This window comes from Phoenix dactylifera, chromosome 4 (genome assembly GCF_051530095.1).
Source record: "Phoenix dactylifera cultivar Ajwa chromosome 4, Ajwa_hap1_PhDact_Kaust_v1.1, whole genome shotgun sequence".
NCBI lineage: Eukaryota > Viridiplantae > Streptophyta > Magnoliopsida > Arecales > Arecaceae > Phoenix > Phoenix dactylifera.
In genome coordinates this window covers 54,416,665-54,434,711 of record NC_143193.1, presented here as the reverse complement: position 1 = coordinate 54,434,711, position 18,047 = coordinate 54,416,665, and the positions used below count along the sequence as shown (strand labels likewise).

Genomic DNA, 18,047 nt, shown 5'->3' with positions numbered 1-18,047 from the left:
TTTGTATGGTGAGTCAAGGATACTGATCTTTGAGAGAATGTTGTGAAAAAAAATTCAATTTTAAAAAAGAATGAAAAATAGGATTTAGCTCCTTTGCTTAGTGGTACTTGTCTTATTTCTTGCAAGTAAGCGTGCAAGGTGAAAAGGGAGTGTGATGGTTTTAATGAGTGCTAACTTAGAGCAAAAGAATTCTCAAAAAATTATGGAGTTGATTTTGATGAGATCTACAAACCTACTGCAAAATTAACTACCGTTAAAGTACTACACAATCCGGCTACTAAAGTTCTCTGTACAAACAAAGAAAGTGGCAAAATATTTCTTTCCTGTGGATCCTAACTCTAAGCTTCCGCCTGTGCCACCTGGTCAGTGCCAGACCCGCAGGTGTGCACCGAAAAAATTTCAGTCCCTTAGCGAAAAAAAAAAAAAAAAACATTTCAGTCAGTCCACAGCGACAGGTCCATTTGGCATTCCACGCCATCCCAGTCGAACCCTTTCTGCATAGCTGGCGGCGTCAGCATCAGTCCCCTCGCCATGTCATCCAACAATCCGGGCTTGTTGAACAAAGCCTCCTCGTCCACGACCACCGCCGCCGGCTGCGCCTGCGGCGCTGGCAATGACACGGTAGGCCGAAACATCTCGGCCGCCTTCGACGCAGCACGCCGAATATCCTCAGCGGAGGACGACGCCGGCGGTGGCAACGTCCACGCCGAGTCGGGGAAGTTGAGGAGCGCCGCTTTGCCGCGAAGCGCCATTGCGGCGATGTCGTGGGCCCTGGCGGCCATCTCCGGCGTGGCGTAGGTCCCGAGCCAGATGCGGCTCTTCTTTCGGGGCTCCCGCACCTCGCACACCCACTTGCCGCCGTTGCGCTCCCGCACGCCGTGGTACACCGGGTGGCGCGTCTCCCGGAATTTCTTCCTCCCTGCTCGGCGCTTCGGCGACTTTGCAGGCACTCGCGGGGAGGCGGAGCAGCAGGAAGAGGAGCTGGTGGCTGGAACGTGCGAAGGAGAGACTTCATTGGGTGAGAAAGAGCTGGACGAGGAGGAGTCCTCGAAGTCCATGGTGCTGCTATCTCTGTGAAGAGAGCGCGGGATGAGATGGGGTGTATGAGACTGGAGTCCGGTGGGGGTTGTTTTAAGGGGGAGTCGGGGAGAGGGGGTTTTATTTATATTTATATAGTTTTCTCAGTCCGATGTGGCACATCGCAGTCCACGGCGGACCGCACGCGCGAGGGACAGGGGAGGGTGAACTGGCAGGTGAAGGCGCATATGGGGAATTGACTGACCCAGGCTGCCCCAGGCGGCGGGACACTCGTCAGCTGATCCGGATCCGAGCGGGCGCTCACCACGTTTTGAGTTCCGCGGAGGGGTTGAATTCACTGACATGAACTGGTGCCGGGGTAATCGGACCCGAATCAGAGTTGACAGATTCAATGCCTCTCCTAATAAAAATTGCGTCACATGAAATGGTGCCGGAGTCATTGCACCCGAATCAGAGTCGCCAGATTCAATGCCTCTCGTAATAGAAATTGCGTCACATGAAATGGTGCCGGAGTCCTAGTAGAAATTGCGTGTGAGAGAAGTCTTAGTTAGATCAAATTCACTGCCGAGTTGAATGGATCATTCCAACCGCACAATAAAAATAACAGCTAGAAATTACGTGTGAGAGAAGCATTATTTTTATGCCAACGAATAAAAATAAAAAAGCAGGCAATACACACATATTTGGAAACGTTGTTTCACAGTAGGAATGATCCGCTGGCTTATCTAGGAATCTGATCTAACTAAAATTTAGTAATATGAGAGGCCATTGCATGCTGGGGCCTATAGGATTGCATTCTGCTGGAAATATGAAGGGCCCACCATTGCTATTATTGGTTAGTGGATAACAAATCTCTGTCTTTATTGCTCTTACCAATTGTGATTTTATATTGTATAGTAGAAATGCATGGGGCATTGCCGAATCCAATTTTATCCTAGTTTATAATATTCATAATTAAGAAATATAAAAAGAGTATGAGAAATTTGATCGACTTACTGTTACCTTGCGTGGACATATCTCTATTTTCGATACATCTCATCAGCGCACGAAGAAAAATGCATAAGCGCTTCACAAGCAAATACCAGATCAGAATAAATAGCAGAGTGCACCCACCAGCATTGCCGGTTAGACGTATTTAGGAACTTAGATGCACAGAGATTAGTCCACCAATAAGAAAGAGTCCAACAACCAGAACTAAAAAAAGGGGGCATGGCAAGCATGCAATAAGCCATTCAGATTATAGAAGCCATAAACTTGTCTTGTGGCAGTGCAGAGGAGTTGACGAGCAGCTTTGTGAATGTCATGAAATCATACTCAGACTACAAAGGAAAGCAAGTCTTCAAATTCTCTCTTGGGAGAAAGCCTTACATGATTATTTTGATTGCCATATGAAAAATCATGCTAAGGTCCTAAATAATTTTTCTCGACAATAACTTTTTTCATAATTTTTTATTCCTTACATCATCTAACTCATTTATAAAAATAAGCGAAGGGAGTGATGCAGGCCGAAACTCAACCACAATAGGTCATCACGGTCCAACATCTTAAGAATGGCAAATTGTGCTCCTATAGAACCCATCTACCAGTGCACTAGCCACCACCAGAAGCAATCTGATGGCAACCGCCTACCGTCCAAAGGCTTCGGACCTTACTTTGAGACGGACTCCGAGTCCAGGGCGACTCACAACCACCCTTCACACCACCAAGTCAACTGACGGTGCAATAACTGTCGTCGAAGCTAGCAGTTGAATCAACGCTGTCAAGGTCTAACTGTCACGACCCCCGCCCCGTTCCCGGCGGGCCGCCGCGACGGTCCTAGGGTGCGGGTAGGCATAAGGCCACCAGCCACCACGTAGAACCCTACTACCTATCAATCATCCATAAATTCTGAAAAATTTTGGCATGATGCATGCACAAAATGATCACCTTTCCTATGGTGACCTGTCAGGATTATCTCAATACATATAACACACTACCTGTCAGAGCAGTAATCACATAATCTGTCACATAATAAACCTGGACAATATATAGCAATACATTATCACAGGCACACAACTGATCTGCACACACATATATATATACATGCTTCCCAATCCATCCATGGTCAAACCCATATCCACAACAGGATCTATGACTGTAACTATACACTATATACAATAGAAGGTTTATAATACACCAAAAGGGTATAAACCTCTATCTACATTATACTATACTATACTATGGAGCGGCACAGCTAGCAGGCAACCACTAATCTTGCTCTTCTCTATACAATACCTGCCCTGCAATCAAAAACACCAAACTGGGGAGTGAGTATATAAATACTCAGTGAGTGGAGTAGAGAGTACTATGCACATGAGACAAGATATAATTATGGCTCGAGGTAAAATCTCAAGATCAATAACAAGATGAACATGAACTCAACATAAAGAATATGGAGTAAATCATCAATATCACCACAATCAATATCAACTCATCTGAAGCATATATGGAATAATCAAGTCAACATATATGCTACTCATGAATATGTTCAACAGGTCATAGTACTGAATCATATAAATCAGGTGTCAATAGGCTGAATCATCAACAAGACAGCTATCGGGAGGTGGGTTTTACGCCCCAGGCGAACCAGCAACAACTCCCTACTGCCATATGCATACATCGAATATGACACCACACCAATATGTAAATCATCACTAGACAGCTGTCGGAAGGTGGGTTTTACGCCCCAGGCGAACCAGCAACAACTCCCTACTGTCACATGCATATGCAGGATAAGACATCATACCGATAACATAAATGCTAGACAGCTATCGGGAGGTGGGTTTTACGCCCCAGGCGAACCAGCAACAACTCCCTACTGTCACATGCATATGCAGGATAAGACACCACACTGATCATATAAATACTGGCCAGTATCCAGAACAGAAATCCATCTCACATCTACATACTAAACGGCACCTCGCGGAAATTCTACATCCGCGGAAAGCCATACTGCACCTCGCGGGGTCTTACTATGCCCGGCGGCAAGCAGAATATAAGTCGTAGGACCGGCCGATCCTACGCCTAGGGCTGTGTCCCCCCCTAGGAAGGGACTGGGCTCCGCCCACCCAGAAGGCTACTATGTGCACAAAGGCCGATGTTCAACCCCATCGACTATAGGTGTCCTGCAGATACTGCCAAGCCATGCATAAATGCCATAATGCACCCTCCCAATACTCTACTAAAAAGGAGCATAATCAAGACTACCACTCACTTAATCATGACCCAATCATAAACTAACATCAGGGTTAGAAGTGAGGGTCAAGGAAGTGCAATACAACTCAATATACCACTAAAAAGGCTCTACAAATCTTTGAAATAGAGGAAATGAAATCAATTTACAAAAGAAATCATTTCACAATTCGGAATCAATTTGATTACTCATCAACCTCTCGTAATTCCTCTCAATGTTCCCTCAAATGCATGTACAGAATAATCAAGCATGGAGAATCAAGATTATAGAGGAATCTACTACAATATCAGTCAATATGCACAAGTGGAATCAATTCACACTTGGCGATATTCATGAAAATGAATTAAGAATGCTCATGGTGCAAAGTACATGGCTCCCACTCACCTGTCAATTCGGCACAGCCCTGATACGCCTCCAAAAATCTACAGCAGGCAGTGGGGAACTTCTTCCTCTTGTTCCCTAGCTTCTTGCCCAACTGTGACATGCATTTACAATACATTTAGTCTTGTATCAAGGGCTATAATCTACGTGCCAATTATAACATAGGAAACTTTAATTGATTCAACTCCCATGTTCTCTAAATCTTTTCTTTTCTTTCTTTTTTTCCTTTTTAATTAATTAACTCACCATTTATGTGTATTAGGGACTCCTTTGCATGAGTACAAGGTCCCTTTTAGCTTGATCTAGGCTTAATACTCTATTATAGCATGAAATCCCCTATTTTCCACCCGGATGAACAGTAACCCGAACTGACAGTGGGTTACTTCATCCCGGTTTTGATCCACTTTCAGGACTCCAAATTTGATGAAATTTTTACCTAACATTCTACACTCACAGAGGATTCCAAAGAGATAACATGCATCATCATCGGAGGCCGTTTGACCCCCTAAATAATTTGCCGAAGTTGGGACTTCGACACAGTTTTTCCGTAGTGCCGGAAAAATTTGTCAAAATCTGATTCTTCTTCTTTTAACCACCTCTACAACCCTTATCCGACCCCTCTAGACTATATCCACCCTTTGTATAGCCTAATGTCATCAAAAGACTAGATAGAGATGGATATTTACCTTTTTCTTTTTGGAAATCGAGGTCCTTGCGTAGAGGGGAAGGAGATCTATGTTTTTCCCTTCAGCTGGCAGCGCAACCGGGATCTCCTTCCTTTTATTTTTCTTCTTCTTCTTCCTCTTCCTTTCTTCCTTTCATTTCCTCTCCTTCTTTTTCTTCCTCTCTGTTGCCGTCTGTGAACCCCCTCCCTCTTTCTTTCTCTGCTTCATTCCGTAGCTCAAACCCTCCAATTAAATCACATCAAAACACTATTCACCCTTTTTTAATATTATTAAATTCCCAATTTGCCTCTGCCACTTCGATATATCTGCAATTATGCCATTATCTTTTAATTCCTTCCCATTTTGCCCTTAACACTTCAACACATCTACTATTATGCCATTAACTTTTGATTCCTTCCAATTTTACCCCTTATATCAATTTTAAGGGACTATTCTATCCTTTTTTATAAAAAAAATTTTTTTTTGGGGTTATTACACTAACCATCAAATTGAACTAGATACAAACTCTCTGCATGGTAGTTGACGACACGGGAGGGAAACATGCGAAAGATGGATAGCGAAAAAGATGCGAAATTTTTCTTTCCCTGAGATGCTAATTCGCAGGAGGGAATGATAGGTGGATGGCTCGATTCCTTACCCAGCCATCGAATTTTGGATATGCTTTGGCTGCCCATGCCGAATCCAGCCGGCAATATTCCGGTATAATACGGGTTGCACGATCCCATAGATTGCAGCAGATTTCATTAGGGATTGCAAGCACTGCTTGCAGTTAGTTCACGGTGCGAGCTAACGAGAGCTGCTCAAAAGAAAATTATGTCCTGTGAAGATGGTATCATTTATTAATAATTTTGTGACAAAACATAATTCATCTATTTGAAGTTTAAAAAACTAAATACATCATTTTAGGTTAAAAAAATCAAAAGGTCGGTAGAGCTAAATTTAATTATATACGTTGGTTCGCCAAATATATATATATATATAGAGGGGTTTCCATCATTATTTGCTTATTTGAAAATATTCTACAGTTATTTTTGAATGGAGGGACAGGCAAGAGGAGGAATTAGCTCTATATTTTTTTAGGCATGCGGTGACTATGTACCAGACGGCTGCCCTCAATATTTTATTTTCTTGCATGTTTGTCAGTCGCCAGTTGAACCTTGATGTTGCCACTACGATGTATACAATGTATACAGAGACACACAAAAAAATAGGTGCTAAATCAAAATAAAATCTCAAAATATATATAGAACGATTTTTTCGATAGAAAAAGGCCAAAAGATAGTCTATTCATATTCACTTGAATTAGCCAATATCTCAATATATGTATCATTTGTTACCTTAACCTATATATTTTTATTATCTTACATATTCTAAAAGTAAAATAATATTTTTATATCCGTTTTACGTTGTAATAGTTAAAGAAAAGGAGAACAACTATCTAATAATGGCATTGTTTATAGAGATTTGATTGCAAAAAAAACTATTGTAATTGGATCTATATTCTGATAATAGGTCTTTTTCTCGTGAAAAAATTGTTATTAGCCAAATGGTGGCAACTATTTTACATTTTCTTTGGATATGTGCGACCATTATTTTACAATCTCCACCTCCTATCCGCACAAATATTCAGCTGCATGCATTTAATTTCAGCTAACCACCAGGACTGGGCTAAATCCCAGATTGGGCCCAATGAAGCGGCCACAATTGGTTGGTGTCGGGCTTTGGTTGAAGAAAAATGCTAACCCTATATGAGCAACATGCCTAACCTAAACCAAGTCTGAATTTCCGTAAGATAGCACCAAAGCCAAACCCATCAAGATTCAAGGCTAACAGCTAGTCTTGTGGAGCTCAGTCCCAAACCGAGCAAACAAAAAATTGGCTCAAATGTTCACAATTAAGCTTCCGATCCCACCGAAATCAAGCTTGCTTGAAAAACACAAGGGATGTTCAATTTACAGTCATCCTTTGTCAGGTTGTTCTGAAGGCCTGGAATGAATATGAAGGGGCAGACAAAGTTGCCTTCTTTCATTTAGCTTAAACTTCTCTCTCCGGGCCAACCATAAAAGAATTAAATAAAGCAACATGCACAATGATGGATGAGCAGACAACGCGCAGGTTACATGTGCGATTGCGCGTACCGCTTTATGGTTAGACTAGTACGCAACTCAACAGTAGACCCAATCCAACTAAAACTTAAGCCATCATATGGGCCCAATCACATTGAGCTGCATTATGTTCTTCTTTTTTTTTCGTTATTGGAGGATTTATTTTCCAGTCCCAGCACCTCATGCTTTTATCGGCGGCTTCTGCGTCGTTGCTGTATCCTGGGCGCGGGAGCAGGATTCACCTTCGTTCCCCCGAATCCACCGCTCACGTCTGACGGCTCTGCAGGCTGATGGATGCCGGCATTCGGAGCGCTTTGAGATGTGTGCGTTGGATGATCCAACGGTGGATTCCTTCTTTCGCGCGAAAGATTGAACCGCGATCCGCAGCTTCTCAGTAAACAAATATGAGACAAGTCAGGGCATAGCTGTCAGCGATGGGCCACTTCCGGTGCAAACTTCTACTCGGAAGCAACCGATCGCCTACGTTCCTCCAACTGCTCACCCATCATCAATTCAAAAGCGAGACAGGGTTGTGCCCAAAAAACAAAAGAACGGAGCGCGAGATGGTGAACTGCGGAAACGAACTTTAGGAAGAGCCTTATTTATTCGCCAATAGCAAGCATGGATACATAACTATATATGGAACAATAATACACGGTGGCTCAAGGTTTATCTGATAGCAGCGGGAGGCCCGTCGGTCGAGATAGTTGGATCCGACAACGCCGTCCCAGACTGCCTCAAACCCCCTGACGGGGGTTCCGTTAACCGCCGCGGCCAGCACCAAGACGGCTAGGATTGCCCCCGAAGCAGGCACCGACATTGCCGCCGCCAGTTGCGCCACCTTTGTAGGTGGCGCCGATGTTGCCGTGGCCGCCACCTGAGCCGTCAGCGTAGTGGGCTCCAAGGTTGTTGCTGCCCCAGACATCAGAGCCATCATAGGCCGCGCCCGTGTTGGAGCAGCCTCCTGCACCGTTCCGATATTCGGCGCCGGTGTTGAACCCGCCCCTGAAGCCGGACGCAAAGGCCGCACCAGTGTTGCAGCTGCCGCCCGCGCCGTCATACGAGGCGCCAATGTTGTCCCGATAGTAAGGCTGCGTCTGTCGACAAAAAACAACCGCACAGATTAAGAATATTAATTTGCAGCTGAAAGCCTAGCATCGTACGTGAAAGAGACGACGGATAGGCTAACCATCTTTTCTTTTCCAAGATTGCAGGAAGTTCTGTATCTCCGAGCAAAGGGATGACTCTGATGTTGCACCCCGGCTGTAAATTTATAGACGCTTCGCATCCCGGTTGAGATATGATCGAACAATGATAGTGTCTTGGCGAATGGCGAAAAAAGAGATATCATCGAATGATGCCCCACATTCCAGTCTATCTTCTTTTGTTTGAAAGATTCGATTTGTATAAAGTTTTAGATCATGCTTGGTTATCCCTACATGCTCATGCAGGCCGGTCGAAAGTGCTGAGGAGAGGAAGACTCGGAATATAGGGGACGTGGGACGGTCGGAAAGACCTAATCTAACCAAAAATGCATCGCATGTAAGAGTTCGACATCAAAATGACAAACGGAGGACATGGTTTTAGGCTTCCTTTCCGGAAAGGAAGCCAGTACGTGGGACAAGCAAATGTGATAAGGAATATGGCACAAGTCCCAAAGGCAAAAAAAAAATAAAAAAACAAGTTGGAATCCTGACTTTTTTTTTTTTTTATTTCTCCTGAACAGAATCCTGTACTAAAGCACGAAGACTACAAGATGCCTAATAATTGATGCCACAACGTAATTTATCGGTCGTCACCACCATAACTAATTGATCGATCTTATCTTTCTAAAAAGGATTCACATCCCTAAGTAATTGGTACCACACTTTTATTGCTCTCCCTGGCATTCTTGTCCTGACATCGAACTAGTTGCAAAACAGCTGGATGAGATTCCACGTCTTCAGAGGGTGCCAATAAGCCAAGCTCGTTCATCTTAATTTGTAGAACCCTAAACTGTCATTAATAACAAAACATAATTAAAATAAATTGGCAATAGATTTTTCTTTTCGGTGCAAATAATGGGTTTGAGCAATTATTAGACTTGCAGGAAAGATCTCAACAAAAGAGAAAATTCGATATTCATCAGCTTAGCATTCATCAGGCATTATCGTTGCCAGGCATTTTTTATTTCCTTTGTGGTAGAAATCTTTGGATTTTATAGAAATACATAGCCACAGGTTTGTGAGCATATGTTTTTGAGATTTGAAATTTTCCACGTACATTGAATTTATAGTGTCTGATCTCGCAGTTTTACATCACTTCCATTGTTTTAACCTTTGAAACATGATAATCCAACTCAATTAGGATCTTCAAATCTAGAAGTTAATGCGTTCCTAAGTGCTCAGGGAATAATCACCGAATGTAACTTTCACTCCCACAGCTTGGCCTGGCCCGGCCGTAAATTTACGTACAAAGGATTGTTCAGAGCAGGGTTTAGATATGATCGAATAATACCACCACGTCATTACTCTCCGTCATTGTTGTTATCATCATCACTAGCATCTTTAGCTAGTAATCAAACACGTGGATAAGACAGCTGACGTTATGACAAACTTGGTGTGATGTTGTACAAAATAGAGTTAATTATCTTACACAATTGAACACATTTGGAAGAAAAATAATTCAATAAAATATTATTGCATCCTCTAACCTATCTCAAATTTGGTACCTAACTCAACTTGGAGCAGACACGGCATATTTTCTAGAGACTAGCCAGAAAAAGGGTAACTCAGTAAACACGGTTCCTGCAACTATGGAGTCGGAAGAAGGTTTGATGTGCACAACCTTACTGTTAAGTATAGATAAACTATTTTTATATTTTAAATTTGTAATATATTGGTCATAATGGACATTTCTTTCTCTCATTCAAAATCATGCATGAGATTTTCATCTTGCACGGCTCCTAAATGATAAAAGAAAGAAGAACTCGGCTTACTATCTAAAAACTAGTGAGAACTAGATCCAAATTTTAATTCCAATTTTGTTTGTATCAAATTTGGATCAAATTGGATTTTGACCCAACATAACCCACTTGTTCCGAGTAGCTCTTAAGCATATATCAGAAATTAATTCTACTTATTGGTAAACAAATATTGTAATTAATACCCAAAAAATGCATGATTCAGATCTAATAGTTTACTTTTCTCTTGTTAATTAAATTATAAGCATGTGATATTTGTTTTATTTGATATTGCAACTAGCCTTTCATCCCCCCCCCCCCCCACATCTTGAGGTGCCCACTAAAAATCTAGCATTAGGTTTTATTTAATTCAGCAAAATTTATAAGAGAGCGTGAATAGGATAGATATGTTGAAAACTCTTGACAGTGCAGAAGCGAGGAGCAATTAGAAGATTAAAGTGGAAAGGTCTATGCGTATTCTCCAAATTAATATGGATGAAAACAACCATCAACATATTCAAGATTCAAAGGAGACTAACAAAGTGTAGAATATTCATTTAGCTATCCGCTCAAAGTTTAATAAGGCTTAGCTTCAGTTTTTGGACAATAAAATTGATGCTCACAAATATGTTATTTTTGCAATATCTCACTATTATCTTAAAGAAAGAAAATTAAAAATACTTGATGTGCTTATCATGCTTGATGAAAACTCTCACTATGATGAAAATGAACAGCATAGAAGTATGGTGCTTATATGCTTGCTATCACTGGATGTGCTCAAAAACCTATATTAGCAGAAATGAAAAATATACATATTAATCAAGAAGTTCTTAATATTTATATATGTGATTTGACTATATCTCCTCCAAAAGAAGAGGTGAAAAAATAAAATTAAAATTAAAAATATAATAATTAATTTAAAAATTCAGAAAAATGTCAGTTGAAAATTTTGAGAAGGAAAAAATTCCAAATGGAAGAAAAACTATAAATTGGAAGAAAATTATTATAGATGTGGAGAGTTTTATCAGAAAATTCAAGATTGCAAGATGAAGCTAGATCAGTCCCATGTTGCATCATTTTGATATTGTGCTCTCATTGCTCTGTTGATGCAAGTTATCATAATTATCAGAATATGTATATTTTAACTTCTTCTCATATAACAAATGTTGATTTTTCTAATGATTGGTTTATTGATTCAGGATGTTCCGATCACTTTACTGGTTATAAAGAGATATTTGATTATCTACATGATTATACAAATTTTAATACTATTGCTATTGCTGATGAGTAATGATTCACTTTATCTTGTCAAAAATATTGAAGATTTATATCTCACATTATATTTTGGTTCTTCTATTTTTGTGAATAATATTTACTATATGCCTGGCATGAAGAAAAATTTGATTTTTATTTCACAAATCATAGATAAGGGGTTTCTATTTTATTTAAGCTGAATGCTATTGAGATATATGCTAATGTTAAAGCTTCTGAAAAGTTTATTACTCGCAGTAGGAAAGTGGATAAGCTTTATATTATATATGTTAGCAATTTTTATGTAGATTAAACTCTTAAGCATAACACAACTAATTTATAACATACTAGATTGACTCATATGAATTATGATAAAGTTCAAAATATGCAGAACAAAGGATAGTTTAATGGGCTTTCAGAATGAAGATGAGTACTATTACTATCTGTTGCTGGAAATTGGACCCGGGGGCGGCCGCGAACCGAGAGGGGAGGAGCTCCGCTGCCGGGACAGTGGGTGGCGGTGCGTCGGCCGGTGGCGTCCTCCTGGAGAATCCTGCAAGAAAGCCGGTGGCCGGGTTTTCCGGCGCCGGCCCTCCGAAGCTTAAGTCAGAGGGGGCTAATATGTGGGGGGAGTAAAGAAGGAGAATGTTTGTTTCTGTATCCGTTTTAATGTCTGTCCCCCCTCCCTTTCCTCCAGGTTCTCTTTATAGAAAGATATTATATTACCTGGGAGGTGACGGGGCAATTTGTCTTTTTCGTAATAATTGGGCACGATCATGCCCATTAATGGCGTTGTGGAGAATAAGGCCGGATCAGACCGGAGTCAGGGAGCTGTCATGGTTGATCGGACCCATTGGGGTGGTTGAACCGCCGGCCGTGGCGGGCCTGGGGTTCGTAGATGGCAAGTGCATTGATTGCTGAGTGAACCGGTGATCAGGGAGAGCCATACGCTTTGATGGTCCAGTGATCCGGAGATCATCTTGAGCCGTGTTCATTTAATGGTTGAGTGCATCGGAGGCCCGCTGGGGTCATACGCATTAATGGTCAGGCGTGCCGAAGGTCTGCGGAGATCACGTGCCTTAATGGCTTAAGGATAGTAACAGAGTACGGTGGAGTTGTATATTTGGTTGTCAGATCCTTTAGAGGATTAGGCGGAGGTTGGATATTCGGCTAAGGCACGGGCTCGGCACGGGTGCCGAGCCGAGCCGGTTGCTTTGCGGAGTATCCTGTCGTGGAGTCGGGCGCTTCTCTGGTCGGCGCTCCTCGGTTGGGCGCCTCTCTGGTCGGCGCTCCTCGGTCGAGCACCACTCTGGTCGGCGTTCCTCGGTCGAGCGCCTCTGAGCTGGTCATGACTTGGGTTTTCCCCCCAACACTACCCCCGACTTCCGAGTTCCAGCTGGCTACCAGCTTGAGCGTGGGAAGTAGTTTTAGTTGGGTCATTATGAGTTATGAAAATTTTAAATTATCGTGCGTTTCGAATTATTGGGCGCTTCGAGGTGCCTTTAATAGGCGGCATCTCTTCTTTCCCGAAATGTCTCATTATTAGAGCGCCTTCTCCGAAGCGTCCTCGCGTCGTGGGCTCATGATAGGGCCGCACGATCCGACGAGGCGTTTCTGTGTTCGAAGCGTCAGCCCAAATTAAATGTGGCGCTCCGTCTCTTGGGCCGACACGCGTCGTGATCCGAACGGGGAGCAGCGTTTTTTCTCGCTGATCTGGGCCGTTGGAGGGATCTATATAAATCCTCACCTGGCCTCCCGTTACTTTCTTATTGTCTCCTTCCTCCAGCTTTTCTCAGTTCGAAGTTTCTTATCTCCGACATCCTTCACAGGTCCCTATCCCCTCAAACTTTTTCTTCTTCTTCCTAATGGGTCCCGGTCCGAATGATGTCGAGTCCACCATGAGTGAACTGGAGGTCGAGATGGCCGAGGAATGGTTCTTTCCTCGGCGAGGGTTCCGTCTGGAGCCCGCCAGGTTGGGGGATCGGATATTGAATCCCCCGGTAGGCCGGATCGGAGTGTACCTGGAGGCACTCTGGGCCGGCCTACGATTTCCTCTTCACGGGTTCGTGAATGAGTTGCTTATGGAGTACCGGTTGGTCCCGGCGCAACTCGCTCCGAATGCCTGGAGGACAGTAGTCGGTTTCCTGTTGCTGTGTTTGGCGTACGGGATTCCGACTTCTGTAAATATTTTCCGGCGACTTTTTGTATTGAAGTCGAATTCGGAAGACGGAGAGTGGCTCTACATTGCCCTTCGGGCGGGTCGGCCACTCTTCCAGGGCGCTCCTTCGTCCATTCATGATTGGAAGAAGAAATTCTTCTTTCTAGGCTCTGAACGGACATGGGGGTTTGACCCTAGGTGGGGGCCGACCCAACTCAGGTCCGTCAATAAAGTCCCCAAGCTTTCTTCGCGCGAGCAGGGGATCCTCGACACCATCCGCAGCCTCGGGGACGGTATTCTACTGGGCGGTCTCATAAGTGAGGACGCTCTAGTGAATGTTGGCCTGAGCTCGGCGCGTCCTCAGGGTAAGGGTAACTGTAGGAGTCATTTTTTATTATGTTATTATTCTGTGTTCTAATTCTACTCGTCCTTGCAGATATCGCAAAGATGGTGACTAAGAGCGAGGTTTTATACGCCCGGTTCCAAAAGAGGGCGGCCGAGCTCTCGGGGGAGCCGACCGAGCCAAAGAAAAAGGTAAGAGTCTCGGCGACCGCAGCGGCCGAGACGGGCGCTCCTCGTTCCGGACACTCCGAGGCTGGTCGGAGGGAGGGCGCGAGTTCCGGAGGCGCGGGCTCTGGTGGAGCCACGATAGCGCTCCCATGCCCGGCGCCAATTTCACAGATTTCTGGTCGGCAGGAAGCCCCAACCGCCGACCAGGGAGGGAGGAGTTCGAAGGGTTTGGCGCTCGCACGCCCCGCCCCAGCTTTGCGGCAGTCAGATCGGCCGCCGGTCCGACCCCAGTTCCCCAGTCCCGAGCCGGGGAACAGTCAAGAAGCTGCGGGGTCGGCTCCGCCCAGGTCAGCCGAGGCCGGCCTTCCGGGCTCGTCGGGCTCACGGGAGCGGGTGCCTTACGCTCCCGTTTGGTCAGTTTTCGAGGGCGACTCGGCCCTCGATAACCCCCAGGTAGCGCGCGAAGTACTTCGGGTCGCGCTGCTCCCGGCCGACCAGGCCAAAATCCGGTCCATGAACTACGGCGCCTTCATGGACTCTACTCTCTGTTCTGCCGTCCGGGTAAGTTGGTCTCTTTATTTGTGCAGTTGCGCAAGTTTTGTTTTAAGTTGGTTTTTCACGTTTCTCACGTCTCTTTTTACAGCATCTGCACGAGACGGAGACGCTGATGCACATCGTCCAAGACTACCGAGGGTGTTCCAGAGGCTCCCGAGGAAAACCCGGCCACCGGCTTTCTTGCAGGATTCTCCAGGAGGACGCCACCAGCTGACGCACCGCCACCCACTGTCCCGGCAGCGGAGCTCCTCCCCTCTCGGTTCGCGGCCGCCCCCGGGTCCAATTTCCAGCAACAGATGGCGCTAGAGGAAGGGCCTCGGCCCTCCGCCTATCCAGCAAGGAGCCGACCCGGGCACAGGACCTCCCCACTGGGGGGGCTGTGTTACGGGGGGTTCCCCGAATTTAGTCCCACATCGGCCGTGTAGCGGGAAGGTCTGTGCCATATAATGGGGGGCTCAATCACCCTTCCCTTAAGGAGGCGCCTTTTGTGGGGCAAAACCGTGAGGCGCCGTGAGGAGGGCTCCGGGTACGCTCGACCTCCGAATCGGACCCAAAGCGGACAATACCTTCTGGGGGACACTCTCTCTTCTGCTGCTCGGCTGGTGTGTGGGCTCTGCTGGTGACGGGGTGCAAATCCCGCATCACTATCTTTGTTGAATGTCATTATAGAAAGAAGTAAAAGCTAACAAAATTCTGTTGGCCACTACATTGGTACATTCAGATCTCATTGAAAGGATTGGTACTGCATCTTTCACTGATATGAGATATGCAAGTACCTTTATTGATAATTTCTCTAGATGCCTCTATCTTATTTTTTTAGAGAAATGTTAGAAGTGTTTGAGAAATTTTATTAATTTAAAAATCTCAGTTAAAATCTCTTGAGAATATAAATTAGCTGTTTAAGGACTAGTTGTGGCAAATATATTATAAAAGAATTCTCTAACTATTAGATCAATAGTTGTGGTATATGTGGATATTATGCTTGCACATGTACTTTTGAATAGAATGTTGTGAAAGAAGTAAAGATCGGATATCTATCTGTGACTATCCGTAGTATGAATCATGCAAAGAATGTGAGGCATGAATTTTAGGCAGAGTATATGCAGACAACAGTATATGTTATTAATGAGACATATTTGAGGAGTATTGATCCCAAGATATTTCTCATCTTCATATGTTTGGATGTATTTTCTTTGTATATGATTATGATGATTTCTCTAAAAAGCTAGTTAAGAAGTCTATCAAGTAGATATTTCTTAGCTATAATGAGGTCAGTAAGGTTGGAGATTTATATTTTCAGACATGTTTTTTTAATGAGAATTCTTCTTGGTGGTCTTGTGATGGGTCAATTACTTACTAATGCTAATGGGGATCGTATATTTGAAGAGAATGTCGCTCTAGAAAGGTAAGGTATTCAACCTTTTTCTCCTTCTGTGGCTTAGCAGTCGGAGTCATCTTCACCTTTCCCTTCTTCTTGTAGTCACAAAAGTTTATAAAAAAATGGTGTATATATCTCAAATTCTAAGAAAAAGAAGATATTGTTAGAAGAGAAGATGACATGAGATTACTTAAAGATGAACATGAAACTCTTAAAAATCCATCATCCTTATATGGAAGCAAGAGAAAGAAAAAACAAGTAACTCACATGCAAATTGGAATTATTTTTCTATTACTTATTGTTGCGTTTCTACTATTATTGGTCTTCGAAAACTCACTTTGTATGGTGAGTCACGGATACTGATCTTTGAGAGAATGTTGTGGAAAAAAATCAATTTTTAAAAAGATTGAAAATAGGATTTAGCTCCTTTGCTTAGTGGTACTTGTCTTATTTCTTGTAAGTGAGTGTGTAAGGTGAAAAGGGAGTGTGATGGTTTTAGTGAATGCTGTAGAGTTTGACTTAGAGCAAAAGAATTCTCGAAAAATTATAGAGTTGATTTTGATGAGACCTACAAACCTACTGCAAAATTAACTACCGTTAAAGTACTACACAATTGGCAGGAAAGCTGGTGTTTTATGTAAGAATGAAGCATATCATGATTCATCACCACTTCATTTAAGAGAAAATTGTATATGAAGAAGCTGACTTGCTTCTAATTTTCACAAAAAATCGGCTGAGAAATGTTTCCACCAAAGGTTTGACAATCGCGAGGTTGAAGCCTTGCATGGCAAGCTTGGAGTTGTTAGCAAGAAGTTTGCATAGAGAGAGTATTGGTGTCACGCTCCGGTTCCGGACAATATTTGGCAGGAGAACCCTGTGTTCCCCCCTCATGTGGCCCCCACGTGGGCACTGGGTGCCTCACGAGCCCCATGCAGGCAGGAACGTGACATTTGGTATTAGAGACGTGGACGGCTCTAGTCTGAGGATGGATGAATAAAAGATCCCAAATAGGCTAGACTCGTTTCAGAGCCTGGGCATATGAGGCGGGTGTCTCCAAATCCTACAGACGTGTTTTGGGTGGAAAAAAAAAACCGAAAAGGAGTTTGAGCTGCGCGTGCGGGCTCCGGAACCAGACAATATCTAGCAGGGAAGCCCCGTGTTCCCCCCTCATGTGGCTCCTACGTGGGCACTGGATGCCTCACGAGCCCCGCACAGGCGGGGGCATGACAATTGGAGCCATCACAAACTCCAAAATATTTATTTGTTAATTAGTCTTTTCTTATGGTGCTAGGGTATATTCAGCTGACACTACAAGAAAATACATATTCAGCGACTAAGATTCTAGTCGCCGAATAACCATATTTGGTCGCCGAAATCTTTTCGCGACTAGCATACCCTTCGTCGCCGAACCCTAGTCACTGAAAGGTTTTGGCGACCTATATTGTGTGGTCATCTAAGGTACACCAACAACGACCAACATTTGGTTGCCGAAGAAAATTTTCAGCGACCGAATTTGTTGTCGCAAATTTTAACGCCGACCAAATAGTTGGTCGTAGAATGTTTGTCTTCCGCTACCAAAAAAATGGTCACTGAATATCTATCTTCCCCCACCAATAGTTTGGTCGCAGAATGTATTGAAATGCATTGGCAACAAACATTTTGTTGGTGGCAGAAAGTATTAACCTGTATTTAATTAACAATTCAAATTATAAGCTTAATATTTATTTTTGGGTCGTTCCAAATCCTGTACAACCAACACAGCCTATCCAATATCCATATTGCACAATACATTTGCTCATCCAAATAGAAATA

The 18,047-nt window shown here is 43.6% G+C and overlaps 2 protein-coding genes across 2 annotated transcripts; both read right to left on the bottom strand.

Annotated features, from left to right (window-relative positions):
• Positions 1-124: 124 nt before the first annotated feature.
• Positions 125-1,124, bottom strand: LOC103719862 (dehydration-responsive element-binding protein 1F-like). The gene has a single exon (XM_008809301.6). The coding sequence runs from the start codon at positions 1,056-1,058 to the stop codon at positions 435-437; it is 624 nt and encodes a 207-aa protein (XP_008807523.3). The 5' UTR covers positions 1,059-1,124; the 3' UTR covers positions 125-434.
• Positions 1,125-8,027: 6,903 nt separating this feature from the next.
• LOC103719842 (uncharacterized) lies at positions 8,028-8,792 on the bottom strand. The gene is made up of 2 exons (XM_008809269.6): positions 8,632-8,792; positions 8,028-8,539 (listed from the first exon to the last, which is right to left on the bottom strand). Exons 1-2 carry the CDS (start codon positions 8,728-8,730, stop codon positions 8,204-8,206), a joined length of 435 nt encoding a protein of 144 aa, XP_008807491.4. The 5' UTR covers positions 8,731-8,792; the 3' UTR covers positions 8,028-8,203.
• Between the last annotated feature and the right edge of the window lie 9,255 nt (positions 8,793-18,047).